Source organism: Cornus florida, unplaced genomic scaffold, assembly GCF_030987335.1.
Source record: "Cornus florida cultivar Cherokee Brave unplaced genomic scaffold, ASM3098733v1 CherokeeBrave_3.0.0_Hap2_Chr06, whole genome shotgun sequence".
NCBI classification, from domain to species: domain Eukaryota; kingdom Viridiplantae; phylum Streptophyta; class Magnoliopsida; order Cornales; family Cornaceae; genus Cornus; species Cornus florida.
In genome coordinates this window covers 105,515,081-105,537,623 of record NW_026775576.1, presented here as the reverse complement: position 1 = coordinate 105,537,623, position 22,543 = coordinate 105,515,081, and the positions used below count along the sequence as shown (strand labels likewise).

Below are 22,543 nucleotides of genomic sequence, written 5' to 3'. Positions count from 1 at the left end.
AAACCTCTTTGTCCTGTCAGAAACCATGTTAGCCCTAAGTAATTACCCGGTGTTTGTGTCCAGTGGTAGATTATGAAATGCCCTAAGAGGCCGGTCGACACACATGTTTATATATAAGGATGAGAAGTAGCTAGAGCAATCTGCTGCAACAATATGAAGAGACATATATATAATATGAAGAGTAAAACAGTGATGAAAACAATATCTTCGTGAGCTCTCTACTCTAGCCGTTGGATTGATCAGGGTGATAGCACTCTCATCGTAGCTTTTTCCAATTTTAATTGTGTCAAAAGTTTGGAATCTGCTTAAAATTCAAATGTAGCAATTATCACATTCTTATCTCTCTTCAGGGCTTGAAGTCGGAATGTAAACATATGAGCAATGAGCTTGGTAAGCGTTGCATTTAAAATATAAAATTCAACTTTCTAAATCACAAGACATCAGCAAACATAGCTCCTCAGCTCAGGTACCATGCAGTAAGCATGAAAATTGTGCCTCTCCAATTAAAATTTTGCCTAACAAGAAAAAAATTATTCAAGTGAGGTATAAAAGGAAAAACGCAGATTTTGAGTACAGACCGCAAAGGAATCCATAATTTCTCTTAACAAAATTATAAGCATAGGTGCATAACAGCATGGAAAAGAAAGCAGGTACAAATTTGACATAGAAGAAACCCAGAAAGTTGGAAAGGAAAGCAGATAAAAGAAAAACCATCATATGCAGCAAAAACATTCACAAAAATGAGAACTTGCTGAAACCGGTCTTTCCAAACAAACTGATCAACTCAACTGAATCCGATTCAGATAACAGACTATGCATTTGCATCAATTCCTTGCAGCATGCTGAAATTTGATGGTCCAACTGCGTCAATGAACCCTCGTACTGACAGTTCAGGTACTGGTATCTTTTTACCCTGCAATTCATGGTCTATAAAGATGACGACGACTGTTATATCGTCATGAAAGAACCGTCTGATCCCCTTTTCAATCTTCTTAAGATCATCATACCTCATCTCTCTTTTCCTAGCAGCCACATCCAATGCCGACTTAAGAAGTCTTCTAGCAATGCCCTAATATTTAAGCAGAAGGGGAAAAAAGTGAGTGCCTAAAAGATAAAAGGACTATGAATACAAAAGAAATGGCATGCAATAATAGAACATACTGCTCTGGGGTTATTATACACGATCTCAGCGGCTTCCTCATTTGTCATGTGTTCCCAAAGTCCATCAGATGCAAATATGATAAATTTGTCATTGGGTCGTAAAGCCCTTGAATATATAGACGGTTCAGATGTTAGCACCGGCCGGCGGAGGGGTTCAGCAAGATGGAACCGAGGGAATGATGGATCAAGAGTGAACTCTGGTCTCTTCAAGTATGCATCCCCTATAGATCTAGATACCTAAAACCAATGGACTCAAACATAAACGAATCAGTCTCACAAGCAAACTAAAAGTAAAAACTTAGCTAATTTAATGTTGCAATGAAACAAATTCTTATTGATCACGAAAAATAAAAATTTTAAGGAGGCTACTAGTCTGAAAATGAGTATGAGCATATAGCACATCCATAAATATCAGAAACGTCACACATATAAGCAGATGATTAGGTCTGCTATAATTAATATTAACCATTAACAAATAATGTTGTGCGAAGATGAAGTTCTATAATGATTGTCTTTACATTCTATGCCAACAGCCACCTTCCAGTTTCTAACATCACCAAAGAGGCACTGATCATATCTTTAACTAAAATATCCTCAAAAGCATCTATCCGTGCAAAGATTAAGTTTTGTCCAATGATTGTCTGTACATTCTATAATGATTGTCTTTACATTCTATGCCAACAGCCACCTTCCAGTTTCTAACATCACCAAAGAGGCACTGATCATATCTTTAACTAAAATATCCTCAAAAGTATCTATCCATGCAAAGATTAAGTTTTGTCCAACCTTCAGTCAATTTGTAATCTTCAATGCTAATAAACTTGATTTCATACGAAAATGGATCAGTTTGCTCAAAGACAACACTAACATTTGGTTATACATCTCCAACAGGGAAAATTATGGAGAGGATTACACCAAGGCTCTAGAACCAAGAGGTGGACCAAAACTGAATATATGGAATGTAATTTTAGCAAAACATAAAATACATGTGGACTACATTGTAGTATGTATCAAGGTCAACAAAAATAACAAAAACCAAACATTTGCTTGACAGGACTTGGTTATTCATGGAGTTGAAATTATAGATGATGTTAATCATAGAAGTAAAATAGGAAAATGGAGAAATGCATAGTATACCTATAAAATTGAAAGGTAAAACCAGCCATACTTTGAGGCAAAGTGTTGGGTGGATAAGGAACAACATGTTCATGAAATAAGCATGCCCAAACGTGGATGTTGAGATAGATGTGTAGCAAGACAAGAAAGGAAGGTTGAAGTAGCATAAAATTGGAGATAAAATGAGAGAAACAAATAAGATGGTTTTGATCAATGACTACACCAATCAGGAAGGTATTTGGTCCAAATTAATAGTAAAGCTAGTGAAATGAGAAGATAAAAAAAACTAACATGGATTGTAAATAATAAGTATAATAGCATGTTGTTTATATGAGGTTAAGGCCCCTAGATAGAGTGGAATGGAAAAACAAGTCTCATGTACCCAACCTTAAATAGTTGGCCGAATTAAGTTCAGAAAACATTCAGAAATTCTTTGTCTTCCCAATCAACTTGAACTACTTAGACTTATTTTAAACGAAGGGTACTTCAGATTTATTGCAGAACTAATTGTAAATTAACAAACAGAATATATAATACCATTTAAAGCAATAGAGGTTTAACAAGTGTTGCCAATCAGACAAAGAATAATCACAAAGAATAGATTTAGCTCAACAAGAATAGATTTAGCAAACACGTCCAACAAAGAAAATGGAAATCCTATAAAGACCTAGAGTGTGTTATGCTTTAGTATATAAAACTTCATCTAACCCCATAACCCATTTGGATTAGTCTGAGACCTTTACAACATCTTTAAAAAGGTGTTCAAGTATGTTAATACTTCACATATATAATGATGAGGAAAAAGACAAGAAAGCAACAGGCAATAAAAGTTCTGAAGACAATTCAAAATTCCACAAATCGAAGATATTAATTAATAGAAACAAAGTAACTAAAAGGATTTCCAGTTTTGTTATTTTAACTTTGGGCAATTGAATACCATTTCGAAGATTATTTAAAACAATAAAAAATATAAATAAAAGAAATAAAGAGGTTGTACTGATGTATCGATGTTCATCCATTGAAGATGAATGCCTATTAAAGAATATGCAGGTGAACTTATTCTCTGAATATTTGTACACATTCATTACATCCTAACATGTCTTAAGTTGATTCAAACAAGTAAAACAACAAAATAAATAAATAAATAAATAATAATAATATTTGTGAATCATCATAAATACATTTTAGTGTGCCTTGAGATAATCCAAACAAGTTCAGCAAACCTTGCTAATTGCAATTAAAATGGCTAGAATTATTTGGTGCTTATAAATCAAAATGTTCAGCAAGGTGCAAGGGTGGAGGTGGCATGTGAGAGTGTTCAGCTATAGTTTGTGAGCAAAAGCACAAAAATTGGCATGAAGTTAAAAAAATTATAAGTTTGATACTCTGTAGTTACACTCAATTTAAAAAGGATCCTTGCCAAGAAGAAGCAAGCCAGCAACTAGCAAAAAGCTGACAGCAACATCATCAAAAACTAGAAATAGTACATATGCCTTGGAATATTGAGTGTGGTAAAGCACTTTTAAAGTCAAGTCCCTGCAAATAAAAATAAAATAAAATAAAATAAAAAAGAGCAAACCTGAATGATGCCTTTAATTCGCCAAACCCCGTGCTTCATAACTACAATATGCGAATCCTCTGGATGAGAGGAACGGAGTTCTTGCCTAATCTCCTCCACACTGGCATTGTGATCCCTAGTCAACTGCTCAACAGCAATTTTATTTGATCTACCTACATAACCTATTACAGCTCTAGAATCGCCCAGATTGGCAACATATAACGTCCCTTTCCATATAAGGCCAACAAGACAACAAGATCCCACAGCTGCAATCAAGGGTTTTATTCCACATGACCTACGCACGAGAGTAAGAAATCCATCCTCAGTTGCAGAAAAAGCACTTCTGAGAATACCTTCAGACATTGTTCCATTTTCTTGAGCAAGCCCTATAAAACACCAAATAAAATTCTAAAACTTCTACATGTTCCTTTCAAAGCTACTAACAAAGATTATTAATAAGGAAATACTGAAAAACGCCTTGCAAGTGTTTGAGGTGAAAACAAATGGGAAAGGATAGGAGCATAATGCAACTCTTCATTTACTTTTCTTTTTCCTCTTTTTTTTTTTTTTTGAAGTTCATAAAGCAAATCTTCATGCTAGATAGAGAGTGAAAACATTAACTACTTCACCACAAAGTGACAAGAAAATTGCTGTTTCTTCTGCATAAATCTTTTGATGGAGAGAAAAATGTCTCTATTTATGAGGGCATGTCCAAGCAAATCCATGACAGTCAAATTAAGTGAGGCCTGCTAGTGAAGCTTCCTATCCAATTATTAGAGAAGTGTTCTTTTACTTTTTGATAATTCTTTTTTTTTTATCCTGACTTTTTATTTCAATTTCTGAAAAGTTACCAATATAAAAGAAGTCTTCTCCAGCATCACTGTTTTTCTTTTTCGTTTAGCATCCTAGATAGAAAAACATGTTTTAAGCCCTAATAAAATATGTCTACTTTTCACAATCAATCAAGAATGACATGTCCCACGAAAGGAGGTTGCAGCATGCGAGCGACATAAATGCGTTGAGGAGGACTCCGCTTAGTATGAGTCTTCCAGAGTTGTAGAGTTGTGCAAAGAATTATGGATTATTTGAGGATTGTAGAAAGTTGTCGTGTGTTGCAGTTGTGTGTAGCATAGAAAACATTCTACAGAAATAGAAAGCAACGTAGAATTATATATATCTAGAATAGTATAATGTTTTAGAGAGTATATAGAGGTCTATAATTAGGATGAGAGTCTCATTTTTAAACAACAAGTCTTGGATGTGATTGATGAGTGCTTGTAGAGTAGTAAAAATACTAACGGTGTAATCTCTACCTTCCTTAAAGGCGGTGGTAAAATGTTCAAGTAAATGTGTAAAGGGAGAGGACCACTACAAAACTCGGACAGGTGAGTGAGCGCCTACCATGACAACGTGACGGTCATCACTCAGTTTTTAGTAAGAAATAGAACACCGCCTACCATGAAAACCTAGCCGCCTACAATGACAACACGTGACGCCGTCTACCATATCAACGTGGAGATTAGACGTCTACACACTTGTCTATATAGAATCAGAGAGCGAATATACTCTTTTATAATTTATATAATAGGTATACACTATACACTTGTCCAGCTACTATGCGTTAGAAACAAATATAACCCTAGTATACCAAACATATAGACACACTTGTCGACATGAAATGGATCTCGAATTACAAAACTTCCAAATCTTTCCACTAATCAGAAATTTTGCTTCAACCAAAAAAGAAAGAATCTAACACGCTCACTCACTGACCAACAAATTGATGACTATACACAAATAATAATAATACTAACCACCATAAAATAATAATAATAATAATAATAATAATAATAAAATAAAATAAAATAAAAAGGCATTCCTATATGCAACAAGATAAAAGTGACAAAAATAATAATAATAATAAAATTAATTCATCAATAGTCAGACATGAAAAAATGGTGAAAAGTCTAACACTAATTCAAATTAGCAAGTAGCAACAAATAGAAACGAAAAACGAAAGCATAAATTGAAAACGAAATCAGCTAAGAAAAAACCCACTGATCAAATGAAGAAAAAGGTGGTCACGGATGAAGCGGGAGGCTTCCGGGCCACCATGCCCATCATAAACCCCAACAAATGTAGCATCGCGGCCGGTCTCCACCTGGCTGTGATCTTCTATAACTTCATTGGCCTGAACGACGGCGAATGAATATTCGCCGTAAGAGTGTTTTTCGAGGTCTCTGCACCACAGAAGTGGGTCGCCGGCGCCACTCGACTCATCATCATCCTTGCTCATACGGGCATATCTCCTGACCGGTCGCCAACACGCTGATGCCATTCTTGCCAACCACGAAAACATCCCTCATTTCCCTCTTCAACAAAACCCTAGAATTTCAGAATTAAAACACAGATTGTAACAAACAAAACATTTAGGGGACAAAGATGTGATTTTTAATATCAAACCCTAACAATGTAGAGAGAGAGTTGGGGAGAGTAGAAATAGTGGATTTTGATGGCAAAACAAACCTAACAAAAAGTTTGATCGCTGTAGAGAGAGAGAAAAGGACACGCGCCCACACAGGGAACAGCAGTGGATACAATTGATTGTTGTTTCAATTTAAGACAACAAAAATCAATCAGTAATAATATTTGATGTTAATTCCAAGAAACGAAACACAGAGAGAAAATAAAAGGAGACCTATGGACATTCAAATGATGGATCTGTGTGTTGATAGTTTTCAAATTTTGGTCGATTTTTAGAGAGCTAAAACAGAGAATTGTGGCTTTAGGTAATCGATCAAATTATACAGAGAAACCTAGAAGAGACTGAGATGTAGTTGAGTAAGCGAATAATATATCTCCCAAATACATTGATATGTAGAGAGAGAAGAAGAAGAAGAGTTCTAGAGAGAGAAAGAGAAAATATACCGTGAAGAAAGAGATCTCCGCTCGGAAGAACAGAGTGGCTTAGTTTGAGAGAGAAAATGGAAAACTGCAAGGTTTTAGTTTAATTTAGAGCAGAGTCGGTTTTGAGTCTGGGATGGAGACAAAGAGAGAGAGTTGACGGTGTCGAAGTGTAAGTTACCAAATGTTAATGAATTTCTTATAATTAATTGCACTTCTACTTTAAATTTGCTATCTTAACTAATTTAGATTTTGACAATTGATCACTTAATAAGTCTTAACATGATAATGGATAGGTCAAATAAAAGTCCCAGTAAGTCAAATCTATAGCAGGACACATCTGATCAAGAGTTTGATACATTAATGTACACATGATATATATTACAACTCCAATTAAGTTTAAGACATCAATTTGAAACTAAATTTAAAGTAGGGTGAGGTTAGAAAACATCATGTCTTCTTCAGGGACGTAGTTGCGTTGATAGGAATTGGAGAGGTAAGTCGTTGAAATCTCAATTTCGAACCGTACTCGTGACATGAATGGTGCTTGTTTAATAAGACTGATACATGTACTCTAAGGATAAAAAATAACGGTGAATTACATTCCTCATGTATAAAAAATATTTTTAACGTTTTACGTTTGTACAAATATATCATATCTGCACATTTAAGGTAGAATTTTCTTAAATTACCCTTATATAGACGTTTTACATTTTATTTAATCATTTTGCTAAATGACAAAAATGGACGCAAAAGCAAAATGATATTGTTTAGTAAATGATGGGCGTGATACGCACTATAAACATATTATAAGAATATTTTATGCATTTTACCCTGAAAACTATTGTTGTTTGGCATATTTGGATCTTGACACTTTACTTTAGCGTGCCATAAACACAAGTACTGTTGCCACCCTCAAACCACCGAAAAACAATTGGGTAAGGTAGGGGATGAAGAAAATAAATGAAAAATGAACAAAATGTAACGACCCGAACTCAGGGTCCTAATCGATATCCGAGTCCTTACCTGAATCCGGAGTTGTATAAGGGCAAGCAGTTAATGACTCATTTCAATGACAAAACTTGATTTGTATATCATTCCAAAGTCTCAAAATGTCCCATAGCATCATTAAATAGGTTAAGATTGGCCACAGTAGAAGAAGAAAAGCCAAACAGATGAGGACCAAAAACCGGTCGACGTGAAGAGGTACAGAAACCAGTCGACGTGAAGAGGTACACATCGTTAATAGATTATTAACACACACATCCTTTGAGCATTTTCAGAGTAATAAAATGACAAAATGAGCATTACATCGTTATTTTACATTAAATTTATGTTTGAGAGGTGTTTTCGCACAATATTAAAAGAATAAGAGGCTATTAGTACATTTTTTAAAATAAATAGTAAAAATACTATAAAAATTATACCGTATGAGTGTTTTCTGCCTTTCACAATATAATTTATCTGATAATACATCAATAGAAACATTATACTATCACTTCAATAAATTATGATACATCTCAGTTTCATACTGTGCAATCAAATAAAGCCAAGTGCATTCACATTTATTTAGTTATTTAGTTATTTATTTATTTTTTAAGTAAGTATATTATAAATGCTCTCAAGAGAGCTGATAACTTGATAATTTTTTTCATTTTATGATTTTTTTATTATTTTTTATTTTTTATTTTTTATCTTGTGACTTTTTATTTCTTCAATTGAATTTATCTTTAATATCTTAAAAGACTTGATTAAATTAAAATATATATATATATATATATATATATATATATACTATCGAAGAACTCAATCCCTTTTTCTTTTTTTTTGCTTTACTTTCCCTAAATCAGTAAATCATACTACTTGTTTTGAAACATTTTTAGTGTCATACTCAAATTTTACAGACAAAGATTTGTGCTACATGAACTCAAATCACTCTGTTGGTTGGGAAATAAATAAATAAGCATCCTATGCATAAAACTCCTCATTTTAAGAATACAAAAAATCATTTAAACATTCATATTATTTAATTTTTTATTTTTATGATTAAAACAATATTCTATACAGGCACGGACCTAGTATTCCCACTGGATTTTTAATATTTTAATTTTATATCTTATTTTTTTTAGAATTTATGAAGACGTCCATGATTTGTCCCTACTAAATTCTTTTTTCTTTTTTTTTTTCTTTTTCTTTTTAGAATTGATGAAGATGCCCCCACTAAAATTACAATTCACCCCACTTAATTTATTATTATTATTTTTTTTTGCATTTTATACTTTACATTTTTTAAAAATTTATAAAAAAAACCCTATTGAAATTACAAAAATAGTCCCACTATATAAGTTTTCCCCTACAAATTAAAAGGTCACCCCTCACCTCACGAAATTTTCCCTGATTCTATATTTCAACATAATTACTTTACGCATTTTAAAATAATAATGTGAAAGCATAATAAGAGAGTTTTATCATATTTATAGAATAAACATTTACTAATGGTTTAATCACAGATTCTGTAGAGTCTCTTGTCTATACCAATATCATAAATCTGACATATACAACTTTCAAGAATTCATGCAACACTATTGAAGAAGAAAACAAGATAACAGCCCATAGTCATATAGATACACCAATACGAAATATAATTAATTTACAAAACAATTGCATATTTTATTTTATTTAAAGCGATATTCAGTACGCTTTTCATGAAATGGACTGTTTGATTTGGATATTGTTGTTATATAATTTTGGGACACGTGTGAGCAAAGTATAGTGTTGGTAGAGGCATGTTGTTTTCTTAAAACCACTAAGGTGGCACAAGTGACTCGTGAACCAATTTATTAGAATCACAACGGCTTTCAATTGTTGTACATTATTGTTGACCTGCATTATCTAATCCGTATGAGAGCCGTGGTACAGCAGTAATAAAGTTGCGGTTGCACCATTCGACATTGGGTAATGACACTGCTGACCGATCGGACGGTTGTGATCCAACAGCATGGTCAAGATCGGATGGACTGAAAATCAGGGTGAGAGGATCACATAAAGTGCACTAGAAAGTTTGTGGGTGGTTTACTTTCCTTTTGATAAAGAGCTACAGTGAAGTCGACTTGATGTCAAGTTTCCATGAGCGCTCTAATCATCAAAATTTCGTGTTCAATAAAGATTATGGCATCTACAATGCTGATTTTCACCCTCTATATGCTCGATGATTTGGAATGAAGGGATTTTTTAAAATTGATATAAGGTAAAGAAATTTGAGTTATGCTTAACACAATCACGGTCAAATAAATTTATAAATCCCCTAACATGATTTAAAGACTGAAATTGTGAAGTTGTAACTGCACTCAGCAATTCTCATGAAATTTTGTTTCCCAAATGTTCTTTCACGAGTTATAAAATTTATATAAATTCAATTCAACCTTAAATTATTATTTTTTTTTTTTTGACATTTCTCATCTATTACAGTGACACGTTTGTGTTAAAGTCCCTATTGATTTTGTACAAGCTTAATACATGGAAGTTGTGCTTAGTTGATCACAGCTAATTTGGGCATTAGTATGATATTTAAAGTTCATTCCCTTGACACCAAAAGCAGATGGTTCAGACTTCAGATATCAGTTATCTGACCTTGGTGCATAAACCAGTACATTATATATATATATATTATCATCATTTATATTACCAATACATAATGCAAGTACATGAATCGAGCACAACAAACTTCACAAGCTTTGTAAAATAGAACATCAGGGGATAGATCTTAACTTCTATAACTTAAAAGTAAATTATTATTTCGCTGTGGTAAAAAATAACATAAATACAAAGAATAAGTTGAATAACTACTAATGCAAGTTAGTTGGACTGAGCTTGTTTTACCCTTCTTCTCCAAAATCAGATTACAGTTTCCAGAAACAACCCGTGGCAAGCTAGCTGGATCTACGCAATGTCACTTATCAAACGCTTGTGCCGGTTGTAATGCTTCTCCATGAAGACCTTTGAAGCCCCTTCAACAGTTCTACGCCATGTCTACACAAGAGAAAAGGCACGGAAGAGGTGATGTCAGTTAAACATACTGTTGATACAAATTTGTTGACGAGCTAGTGAAGTGTGTAATACATTTTTTTTTTTTTTCCTAAATTGGTGTGTAATACTTCCCCGCCAATAAAATCATCATTTTGGTTGAGCTACTTTTGATGACAACAAAGAAAGTCTAAACAAAAGTATGGATGTGAAAGTATCTAATGTGAATAACAGTTAAACTTTTTTAAAAAAAAAGGTGTTGTGCCAGTAGCTGATGATTGACAGAATAGGATCGGATGACGGTGATAACTGATAATGAACACAATGGTTGCATTTCCACCAGGATGATGTGAAAGTATCTAATGTGAATAACAGTTATACTTTTTAAAAAAAAAAAAGGTGTTGTGCCAGTAGCTGATGATTGACAGAATAGGATCGGATGACGGTGATAACTGATAACGAACACAATGGTTGCATTTGCACCAGGATGATGTGACATTCACAATGGCAATGGTAAATGTTGCGGATGATAATGCATTTTCCCTTTTATAAGCAATACTAATCTTTTATTTTAATTTAGTGCATATTATCGTTTTCTCTTAAACTATGTCAAACCAAGCCCCCTCTAGACTACTGCGCCGCGCAGTACATCTCAATGGCGGTCACTCTTGCCATAGCATTCCCATCGGTCTACATGACCTCCCATTTTATGCCGGCAATCAAAGTTTGATCAGTTGACCACATGAGATATGCAATTGACTCTAATTTTACAGTATACTAGCACAAGATCAAAACATGATCCTTAATGCCAATTGAAAAATCCTTCATAGTCAACACCAGTTAGCAACCACTCTATGTCACTTTCTATTCTGGTCTAAGTCAGTTGCAGTGTCGTTCCCTAAGGGAACATTTTACTAAAGACCTACCTAAATGTGTCCTACCAGATCCTAGTTAAGACTCCTTCAAATATACTAGGTCATTGTTGCCTCAACTCTAAATCAAAATGGTTCTGGTATGGACCTTTCTAATTATGGTCTCATAAAATGCAATTTTCATCAAATAAAACCAAATAAAAAATAAAAAAAAATGCAGTTAGTGTTGCCATGGCCACGCGTAATCAAATCATCAGAAACTTGTAGACACTTTAAATTCATAAACAAGTCTGATATTCCTTATTCTGGATTACATTTTTTTAATACCATGAGCATTTTTCTAAATCAAAATGGTTCTGGTATGGACCTTTCTAATTAGGGTCTGATAAAATGCAATTTTCATCAAATAACTCAAAAAAAAAAAAAAAAAAATGCATGGCCACACGTAATCAAATCATCAGAAACCTGTAGACACTTCAAATTCATAAACAGGTCTGATATTCCTTATTCTGGATTACATTTTTAATACCATGAGCATTTTACATAGACGGTATTCATATGCCTTCATTTATTTAAGAATCTTATTCATATTTGTCCTGTTTTACAACTAGTAAGAATGTCATTTCTCTATCATCTTAAGAGTGGCATGCTAGCTAGGAAGGCGGCAATGGTTGAAGGAGGATGATGATTATGACAAATAGGAAGCCAAAAATAAAGTGAGAAATGACGCCAACTAGAACAAGGATGATTTTATCTTCTCCTTCATTAAGATTAAGCAAATTAATTGTCTAATAATTTGTTTGTCTACAATACCAAATAACTGTACCAAAATTGGTGTCTTTCAGTCTGTCGAATAACTGTAGTTCAAATCTGAGTCTGAAATCCACTCATTTGTACTATATATATAGACTAACGGTGTTCCAATTTAGCCTTTACTTTGAACAGGCTATAGAGGTGGACTCTTTTACAAAAAAACCTTTTGAATTTGTAAGAATTCTGCTTTTTCTAGGCCCCCAATTGGCAGTTCAACACACAGAAAAGGTTTGGAATTTGGGGGTAGAATTTGAGTCAGGCTCCCAATTTCATTTCTAATATTTGGCAGAATTAGATTGTATCGTAATTATGATTTATACATGACACTACCTGAGTGTTGAAACAATCCTATTGAGTGAATTTCAATTCCTAAAATGGGAGTTTAAAATTACAATTCCAATTTATACATGACACTACCAGAGTGTTGAAACAATCCTATTGAGTGTATTTTAATTCCTAAAATGGGAGTTTAAAATTACAATTCCAAGACGTGAAACAAACCTAAATGATTAATAATCCTATCAAACAAGCCTAATGATTACTAGTATACTACAACATTATATCCATTAGAATGAAAATTCAATTCTTAGACTAGTCTTCAAAATAATACTAGTACTAATCTGAAGCATAAATTACCACATTAAATTACTGCTGGGAAGAACATATATATATAGACAGTAGACACACACTCACCTTCTCAATTGTTCCCAAAATTGACTTCTTGTTGAAATCTCTTGGCCTGAGCTTTGCCCTCCCAATCCCAAGCTGGCGAATCAACACCATTGATCTCCGGCCGGCGGGAGGAAGAAGCGACTTCTTCTCCACTAAGGCGGTACTAAAATGTAATGGGCTCTGATCACAATGATCACTATCTCGGATTTTCCGGCTTGTTTTGCGGCGTTTGGACAACCTTAGTTCTCTCTTAGCACTGGCCTTGTCATCAGATTCAGAACCCAGTTCTGCAAATTTCTTAAGCAGTTCATCTGAAGAAGCTTTTGTTACATGCTGAACTTTAGCAGTGTCCATTTGAGAGAGAGAGAGAGAGAGACAGAGAAAAGTATAAAGTTTGAGAGAGAAGATATTTCAATGTGGATATGTTAGGGCAGGGAATTTGTGAGGTGACCTTATTAAGTGGGAAATGGACCGTTGGAGGGCGGACTGCTGAATGATTTGAACAGTGAGAAATTGGAGAATATAGCCGTTGAGGATGATAATGAAGCTATTAACAGCATTGTTTGTTTATATACTTATTATTATATACGTTTGGCATGTGATGGGTTACAGCTTACAAGAGTAGAAGAAAATACCAAAACTGTGTTGGCTGTATTTGATTTGTATAACGCGCCCTTCACGTTCTTGCTGACAACCTTGCAGAGTTGCGACTCTACTAATATACGTGGATTTATATGCGTAATGCGTGTGTGGATCTGGGTCCAGTTTGGTTTTGGCAAGGAAAAAAGAGCAAAGCCTATTCTGCTTTTCCACAGGTCATGTGGGCCATATTGAACGCGGATTCTGTTTTTTTTTTTTTCCTTTCTTTTTTGCTTTTAAAATTTTAAGAACACTAGAAATTACTGAATATGATTTTACTTTTTATTTTAGCTCCGATAAATCAAAATAAAAAAGTCAGCATTTTAGTTGTATAAAATATTATTTTGCACGTTGAAAGGACGGTTGTAATTATTCAATGGGCTAGGTGAATAGTGAATACCACAATAACAGCAAATGGGCAATTAAATAAGACATAATCTTTTTTCTTTTTTTCGCAAATAAGAGATAATCGCAACTGCTCAAAACATCATGATATGAAAAATCTAAGTTTCTTTCTTTTCTTTTCTTTTCTGTTTTCATATATATTTATTTATTTTATTGCTAACATTATTTGATGATATTTTAATTGTTTAATATTCTTGATATGATTCGTATCTCTTCATCATTGTCGCCAGTGCCTTAATCTCTATGAACAGGGGTCTTTACAATAAATAAATAAAAACAAACAAACAAACACACAAAAGTAACACACTCGGCTTTGCTGAAAATATACACGGCATAAACTAGCGATGCTTCTGGATATTGGCCAAAATTTGGTAACCTTGAGAACTTCAAGAATTATTGGACATTCACCTGAGATTTTGATGGCGATAAACAATTCATGAGCACATCTTAACATAATCAATGCGCAAATCTTAACAAACACGCGCATATCACACACTGGTCACAAGTATATCAAATTAAAGGAAAATGGAATAGTTCCGTATTAGCATGGTACATTGAAAGACAAACCCATAAATTAATTGTCAATAAAATTAGACGATTAATATTTGTTCATAAAATTCAATTTCGATGGAATTTAAAATGATTAATACATGGAAAAGCCATTTCAACACGAAGTCCTATCACCAAACATTTTGGGGTAATAAAAAGAAGAAAAAAAAGACCTGCTCAATCTCGGGCCACACTTTCATCTCTTTGCATTTGCATTTCTCTTCGTGCAAATCCTCACGAACATGGCTGTGCTAATGTGGATAAATGCACCAATGCCAGCTCCTCTTTGAAGTTAAATAAACTTGGGTGCGACCTGAATTTGCTTCTGTTTGAAGTTAAAATTTGTGTTTGAGCTAAGCTATTTGTTGGGAAGCTAGTACACCTCCTGCATCAGGCATCCACATATGTAGAGAGATTTTAAACACTTATAAAGGGGCAGCATTTTAAATTTCAACTACTTATATGATAATTTTAATTAACTGTGAACAGGCTCACATAAATTTCCAATATTTTTATAAATCTGGAAGTCCAAGCCTCATATTATGCTTGAGGAGTAGAAGTCGACTTGAATTTAGAAATAAGAACTTGATATAACAATTATGGAAAATAAGGCAGGTAATATAACAATTGTGTTGGGTTGTTTTGCTAACTTCATCATAATAGTAAAAATGCATGTTAATTCTTAATCAAAAGCAGGGACTTCAGAGTTGTAGACTTCCACAAAATTGGCATATTAACTTCAGTTATTTGGAATGAATTACCAAAAACCTTAATCGAGGTTAAAACCTCAATCAAAAGTATGCCAAGGCATTAAGGACTTGCAGAAAGGGTTCCACGCACATGGGAGTACAAACCATAGTGAGATGCAAGGCAATACTGAAACATGAGAGCATATATAATGCTAAAGAACTTCGAAAATATTAGTTGAAGTGGACATAAGCTGTCAGCCTGTCACTATTCGTATACAAAAAAAGATTGATTATAAGCAGCAATCGTGTCTCTACATAGATGAAATAATAACCTCATACCTAGTAGTTATGAGCTGAACTGAGTCCCAAACCTGAGAGCATGGCATTCAAGATTTCTCATGTTTAACTGCACAACAGAAAGTAAAGATCTTAAACGCGCAAAAAAATGTCATCAAACAAAAACCTTGTGATCGCAATTTAACTACACCAAGCATAAAATATAAGGAAGATATAAAAATAAAACCATGAATTCCTTGTGAGCAACCAAAAACCATGAAGGGTGGAATGATCGTGAATTTAATGCTACATGATATATTTATATATATATATATAGATCAAAAATGAAGAATAAATATTGCGTACAAACTATTCCATGTTAAAGCAAACATAAATATAGCATCACTCAACGAATATGTCAACAGGTAAAGCAATAGTTGAGACACGTCTTCCAATTAGAAAGCCAAAATATAGAACCTTCAATTTATACAGAACCTGTGTGCAGAAATACAATTATGAAATTCATTGTAGTCCAAGGAAAAATAAATAAAAATAGGAAGAAGAGACAAATCATTATATAGTATCCTTGTGACGAGGTGAATGCTAAAACGTCTGGAACGTTTTCTTAGTTGAATCACTATTCCTAATGAGTACATGGCATCTTTTCCAAATGGCAAATGATTGTAAGAGGAGTCCTTTATTCATGCATAATATCATTTGAGCACAAAATTTATATAATTTACAGTTTTACTATTTACAAACAAATAATAATAATAATAATAATAATAATAATTAAATCAACAAGCTTGTCAGTTTCTTAAATATGGAACTAAAGCTTTTCTCTGGGTTGAGCTGTATATTGTAAGCACACACTCTCACAAACTCGTGTTTCTGTCATGAGTTTTCTAGGCCCTAATTCTTTGCAATTCTTTGAGCAGACCTAGAAGAAAGAATTGTTTACCACTACAGCAACTCCGGTCTCAGCAAATCTAGGAATGCAGACGAGTCTTACCACCTGCCCCTCTGATCCTGCGCTTAACGGTTGTCATTAGTATATTGATCAATAGCAAATTTATATGAACATAGCTGATAGTCAGAATCTAGAAAGGAAAAAAAAAGTACCCTTTATCAAGCGAGTCTCGTATTTGTCCTGATTACCAACAAAGTAAACATGAGGACAGCTCTCGATGAAGAAAGGATCCCTATCAGTGAAGGGATAGCACCCTGAAAAATAAGGATTTTGTGAAAATTAATACACCAATAATTTTTTCCTGAATGTTTTGGTAGAACGTCTAAACATATATTGTACTATCCCCTCATCACATTAATTCACATCATAATGATCAGCTGTTAGGCCACACAGAATTTCCAAGCCAAATAAAATAAACCAAACGGCTTGAAACAATTACCAAAAATGAAATTGTACAAGAAAAAACTTAAAGACATAACAGGACATATTACTTACCAAGGGTATTAGGTGATGTTGGTGCTAGATGCCTCCACCTCAATGTCCTTTCCATAAATTCAAGTTTATCTTTTGCCTCTGAATACTTCTCAAGATCATCAATGTTCTGACCAGATGTTCCAAGAAATCTGAACATCACATGACCACCATGTCATATATCTAATTCAGGCTTGTACTTACAGTCAACTTATATATCTTACCTGACATTGTCGAGGTCAAAGGAATGAGGATTATGGCAGGACCTAAAAGTGTTATAAGCTGATGATCCAGGGAAAAGGCATCTATGCAAAGGCTGGTAGATAAAGGGATAACAGAACTAATCAGATGATGCAGAAGAATGTGTTATCCATATAGACATTGAAGGATTTGAGAGAAACCTGCTGCGGTAAGGCGAAATTTGCCGGGTCATTGGGTCCTGCCATGATATCCAAAGGTACCCCCGCAGCAATCTGCACAAAACTTCAATCATTGAAAATCTTGATTCACACTAATATCGAGGTTAACATGACATTGAAGTACCTGAGTCAAGAAGATATCCAACTCTTTAATTGGCTCGGACAATCTTGATTGATCCTTTGAAGCCAAATTCTGCAAAAATCAAGTTAGGCCGCCTTTAGGAAAATGGACGACTGTCGTGTCCTGATGAAAAATCATATGGTTGATTTGGCTTAAGGAAATTATATGTCATTAGATTTGAAATTCATAGAATCTAAAATATGCAGACTAAAAAATATTTAACATTTTGGATGAAGTAATAGATTTACAAATCTTCTTGGATTAAGAAATCATAGAAATTGAGAGGGAGTGTCACAAAGTTCGGGGAGGTTTATGCTTTGATGATTTTTATTGATGGTTTCTCTTTACTTATTTACAGTTGATAGTTCATGCTTTATTGTATTTTTCTTTATTATACTATGTTGTATCAGGTATCTTGTTGTACCTTGATGTGCTTTCTCTTAAAAGTATACACACTTCTTAAATTGCAAGTGAATTCTGGGGTCCTTGTATTCCTTGATTGGTGTGGAGTGGAATACATCGGTATCAGTGATAGATAACTTTTGGTGTTGGAGAGGGAGACGTCCTCGTAGAAGGGATAGAAAGGTGCAGAACGTCATTCTCCTTTGCCTTATGTGAAGTATTTGGAGAGACCAATGATAAAGATAAAAGAAAATTTACAGGGTCTGTGTACAGAGGAGAAACTAAATGTCTTACCTGACCATTAAGTAATCCATGAGGAATTTCAACAGAATTCCCAGCAATAACTACTTGAACTATTTGAGCTGCAATACTTTGTTCCTGTTAAATTGATAAATTCATATAACTAAGCCAGATAAGATAGATCATCATATGGTAGCAAGTAGCATGGTTTGAAAAGGAAGGTAGAAAAATGTGTTAACCTTCTCATCTCCTAGATGTCCTGTTATGTGATCAACAAGAAGCTGAAATTGGAGAGGGTTAGAAGAACAGTTCCCGATGCTCAAACCCGATATGAAAACAACATACTTGTCTTCTTCTGCATGCAGTCAACACAAAACAGTTTCAGACCAATTGATACAATTCAAGTAATTTCAAATAAAATATAATACAAGTGGCTGCACTATATTACATTCACAGCAGCTAAGTCCAAAAATCAAAATAGGAAAGGTCCAAGTACTCAAAACTTATCACAAATTTCCTTTTACAGAGTGTGAGGTTAAACAGACTTTTTACATTATGAAATACTTAAATATATAATTAAAAACGACAGTTCATACATGGCAGGGAACTACTTTCACGAAATAAAACATATAGAACATAACAAGGAGTAAATGTTGTTTTCAACCTTAAGAAAATAAATTCAAAATGGATAAAATTCAAATTGGCCCAAGAATCCAATTAAATGCAAGGTTTTAAATGTCCACGAACTGTTTCATTCCCAATAAATCAGAAAATAATGAAGATAAATGGCATTTATTTTTAGTTTTTAAGCAATATCTTCAAATCATGTAGCTGTGGATTCCCATCAAAACTTACCCCTTTTAAGATGTACTACCTCACGGCCAATTGTTACATATTTTATGATTTGCAACTTTAACTTTTTACTCCAATTTCAAACCCAAAAAAAAAAGGACATATTTACATATATATATAAATATATAGACATGCTCTTAATATTTTCTCACATTTTCATATTCTAGATGTCAGTTTCAGTTTTCCATTTTTTCTGAGAATCCTGAATATATCCAGAACTTCCATGGTTTCCATCTGTAATCATTAAAAACACATATAATGGATTATCTTCCAGGCTCGCTAAAGTTCCAATCTCGCTAGAAGGCAAAAAACCCTCTCTTGAAAATAGTAAGGATGTGTGACCAACAAGAAAATTATGTTACATGGTGTGTTGCAAAGTAATCGCAGTGAATGAAAAGGCAATGAGTTTAAAATTAAACAGGCAGTATCATGCTACCTGAATTAAGTGGCAACTCTGTCTGGTGTGGTAGGCCAGCTTCTAGGATATCTTCGACCAAAAAATCCCCAGCACCAGTTTCCTTTCCATGTAACGCAACCACAGTCCCTATCAAACACATTATATCAATGAAAAACCATAAATGCTTAAAGCATGTGGGTACTTAAAATTTTAGAATTGATCAGCATGTAGTGCTTCCAACAACACAACAGGATACTGCATTCAAATGGTTCTAACTTATTTGCGCATGTATTTTTATTATTATTATTACCTACGATAATCTTGAGTAATATGAGAAGTGATAAAAGAAATTATAGGATAATTAAACAATTTCCTTGTTTTGGATCAAAAGCATCCGTTAAAGGGAAAAACATATCAGGAAGTTCACATTAAAATAGACAGGCCTCTATTAAGAACAACATTAACATCCACCCTGAAACTAATTTTCCTACTTTTTAATGACAACATTCACAATACAAACCTGTCACAAATACAGAAGGTAATAGTACAGTTCCAGTGAGCTTAACTCTTCCACTCTCATCTTCCAGAACCAATTGATCATCTGGGTGTGTAAAGTTATGAGGCTTAACAAGAGGGATTGCAGATCTCTGTATGTTGCAAATTGTAAGATTAAGTTTCAGCTAAACAGCATCACAATCGCAAAACAGAAGAAGCATAAAACTTCAGTAATCAATAACCTCAGTACCTCCTTGGAGTACTCGTCAAGAATACAAGGTTTGAGCTTCATATGTTTGTAGAGAGTTCCTACAATGATGCATTCTTTGCCTTCTTCCAGTCCCAAAACTGTACAGACTGTGACAAAACAAAACCAGCCAGATGATTTTAAACAAAAGCATGGAATTCAAAATCTCATCAAATAATTATTTTCATCAAAGCACTTCTACAACTGCAAAAACCAAAGTGTGGGCCTTTGGGTCAAGTGGTATCTCCTCCTCCTCCCACATTGGAGATTGAAAGTTCAAGTCCCATCAAGGCAAATAGTATGTGTGTGAACTTACCTAGCCATATATATGAAAGCAAAATCTCACAGAACATCACGGCCAGGGCGAAACTTTAACTTAATACTTCTCCAACGGCATAAGAACTTTGAACTGACATAATATATAATCTATCATAATGAATTACCAAAAAAACTGCCCTATCAGAATCCCACTTTTCTCAATCCTCTGACCCCCAAATACTTAACATCCTTATCAATCACATTCTCCCTCTTAATTCACAAATTTCATCTATCGGAGGTGATAAAAAGTTGAATTCCTAAACCCACCTTTCCCTTTTAAAAGCAGTGCTATCACTTTTTAACATTTCGCTACTATTTTTGATCTTTTAACTACATAAATCAAGGAACTTGTAAAACCCTGCAAAAATTGTAAATATCATAACCTTAAATTTCGCTAGAGAAGTAGCCAATATGATCATGAGCCACTAAATCAAGGTATGAGTGGTAAATATAATGAAATAGATGGACTGGAAGCTATAGAATAGTTCAGCTGAACCAAATTTTTCATGGCAACTACATGAAAAATCAACAAAACCCAAAAAAAATATTAATACCAAATATGAATGCACTAATACCAGAAAACTCAGTTAACCACAAATCCCCTCTTAAAAACATAACCACCAAACCCATAAGATACACACAACACCAAACCCCAAAACTATCACTCAGATAACAGTCAACTCAAACCTGAAGCTCAAAATCAAGGTTTCCAATAGAAAGTTCATATAAATAATGTGGCTCTATCGAGAGCACAAAACAAAATACCCAGACATTTGTATAACCAGAAAAAAAAATAAAAAAATAAAAAAATTCAAGAGTAGGAACTGTATATAAATGTGAATAACAAAAACCCTAAAGCACAATGAAATTCAAATTCCCTCTTAAACAGCCATCCATTGAAAAAATAACTAAAAACCCACGAAAACAATGATACTAAAAACCCAATTTTTCACTCAATAGACATCCAATTAAAACCACATCCAGGGTTTCAACAGATAGAGCTCACCTTATAAAACTCGTATGATTGCAATGTAAATTCAAAACTCAAAAACTAATCAGAACCCAATAAACCAAATGGAACATAATGGTCAAAAGGATTAGTAGTGAAATTAGCAAAAATATAAATTTGGCAAAAAAAAAGAAGAAAAGTAGGGTTACCGGGCAAATGAGATTTCCAAGATGGAATAAGAGAGTAAAGAAGTGTTCTCATCACGTGGAGGCGAGCAAAGTATATTTGGCTGTACTGCTGACCCCTATAGTTCTCCTTATGAATCTCAAACGTCTCATCCTGAAAAAGAGCCAGTGAGATATAGAGAGGGAATCAATAGTATGAAAACTTCTAAAAGAGATTTTGAAAATCAAGAAATTCAATACATATACAAGAAGAAAAACATTGAATATTGTAAATATGATAGAGATTTTACGAAGGATTGATAGAGGGATTGTTTTCTTTGGAGGTTGTTCTCTGTGTCGACTTCCACGGCATCCATGGCGGGAAACGCTAAGACTGTGAAAGAAAGTGATTCTTAAGGTCAAAAGATTTTTATGACTGTGCTATTTGAGCCGAATCGGCCCATTTCAACAGTTTTTGTGAGCCCACACATCTCTGCCCCAAAATAGTCCAACTATTTTCATAAATTTATTAGGAAAATGGTCCGGTTGGGAAAAGGCCCACAATTTTTTTTTTTTTTTTTTTTTTTTTTTTTGTTTTATACACACCTCCACTCACACAATGACACACGCACAAGTTTTTTTATTTTACTCTAGTTAAATTATTGGAAAGAAATTATTTTCAAAAATTAATTCAAACAATCTAAACCCTCGTATTTAACTTTGTTTAGTGACAAGAAAGAAAAATATATCTGTACTAATCAAAATTGTTATATAAACGAAATGATCTAGCAATCAAAAAAATAAATAATCATTTCTCATAC

The 22,543-nt window shown here is 33.8% G+C and overlaps 3 protein-coding genes across 5 annotated transcripts; all 3 read right to left on the bottom strand.

Annotated features, from left to right (window-relative positions):
- Window positions 1–546: 546 nt before the first annotated feature.
- On the bottom strand, window positions 547–6,915 carry LOC132313657 (probable protein phosphatase 2C 68). 3 transcript variants are annotated; one of them, XM_059812534.1, is made up of 6 exons: window positions 6,764–6,913; window positions 6,362–6,380; window positions 5,894–6,220; window positions 3,857–4,221; window positions 1,162–1,398; window positions 547–1,069 (listed from the first exon to the last, which is right to left on the bottom strand). In XM_059812534.1, exons 3-6 carry the CDS (start codon window positions 6,192–6,194, stop codon window positions 812–814), a joined length of 1,161 nt encoding a protein of 386 aa, XP_059668517.1. In that variant the 5' UTR covers window positions 6,195–6,220; window positions 6,362–6,380; window positions 6,764–6,913; the 3' UTR covers window positions 547–811. The 3 variants fall into 3 exon arrangements, with proteins under 3 accessions (XP_059668517.1, XP_059668514.1, XP_059668516.1); XM_059812531.1 differs by lacking the exon at window positions 6,362–6,380 and having other exon boundaries at window positions 6,764–6,915; XM_059812533.1 differs by lacking the exons at window positions 6,362–6,380; window positions 6,764–6,913 and having other exon boundaries at window positions 5,894–6,355.
- A 3,557-nt stretch (window positions 6,916–10,472) lies between these two features.
- Window positions 10,473–13,661, bottom strand: LOC132313656 (uncharacterized). The gene is made up of 2 exons (XM_059812530.1): window positions 13,141–13,661; window positions 10,473–10,768 (listed from the first exon to the last, which is right to left on the bottom strand). The coding sequence occupies exons 1-2, from the start codon at window positions 13,471–13,473 to the stop codon at window positions 10,679–10,681; spliced, it is 423 nt and encodes a 140-aa protein (XP_059668513.1). The 5' UTR covers window positions 13,474–13,661; the 3' UTR covers window positions 10,473–10,678.
- A 299-nt stretch (window positions 13,662–13,960) lies between these two features.
- On the bottom strand, window positions 13,961–22,203 carry LOC132313655 (DNA polymerase delta small subunit). The gene is made up of 15 exons (XM_059812529.1): window positions 22,034–22,203; window positions 21,768–21,897; window positions 20,295–20,401; window positions 20,070–20,196; window positions 19,589–19,696; window positions 18,540–18,655; window positions 18,355–18,438; window positions 17,662–17,730; window positions 17,520–17,591; window positions 17,343–17,434; window positions 17,143–17,270; window positions 16,800–16,901; window positions 16,639–16,706; window positions 15,741–15,807; window positions 13,961–15,097 (listed from the first exon to the last, which is right to left on the bottom strand). The coding sequence occupies exons 1-14, from the start codon at window positions 22,097–22,099 to the stop codon at window positions 15,748–15,750; spliced, it is 1,329 nt and encodes a 442-aa protein (XP_059668512.1). The 5' UTR covers window positions 22,100–22,203; the 3' UTR covers window positions 13,961–15,097; window positions 15,741–15,747.
- Window positions 22,204–22,543: the final 340 nt, after the last annotated feature.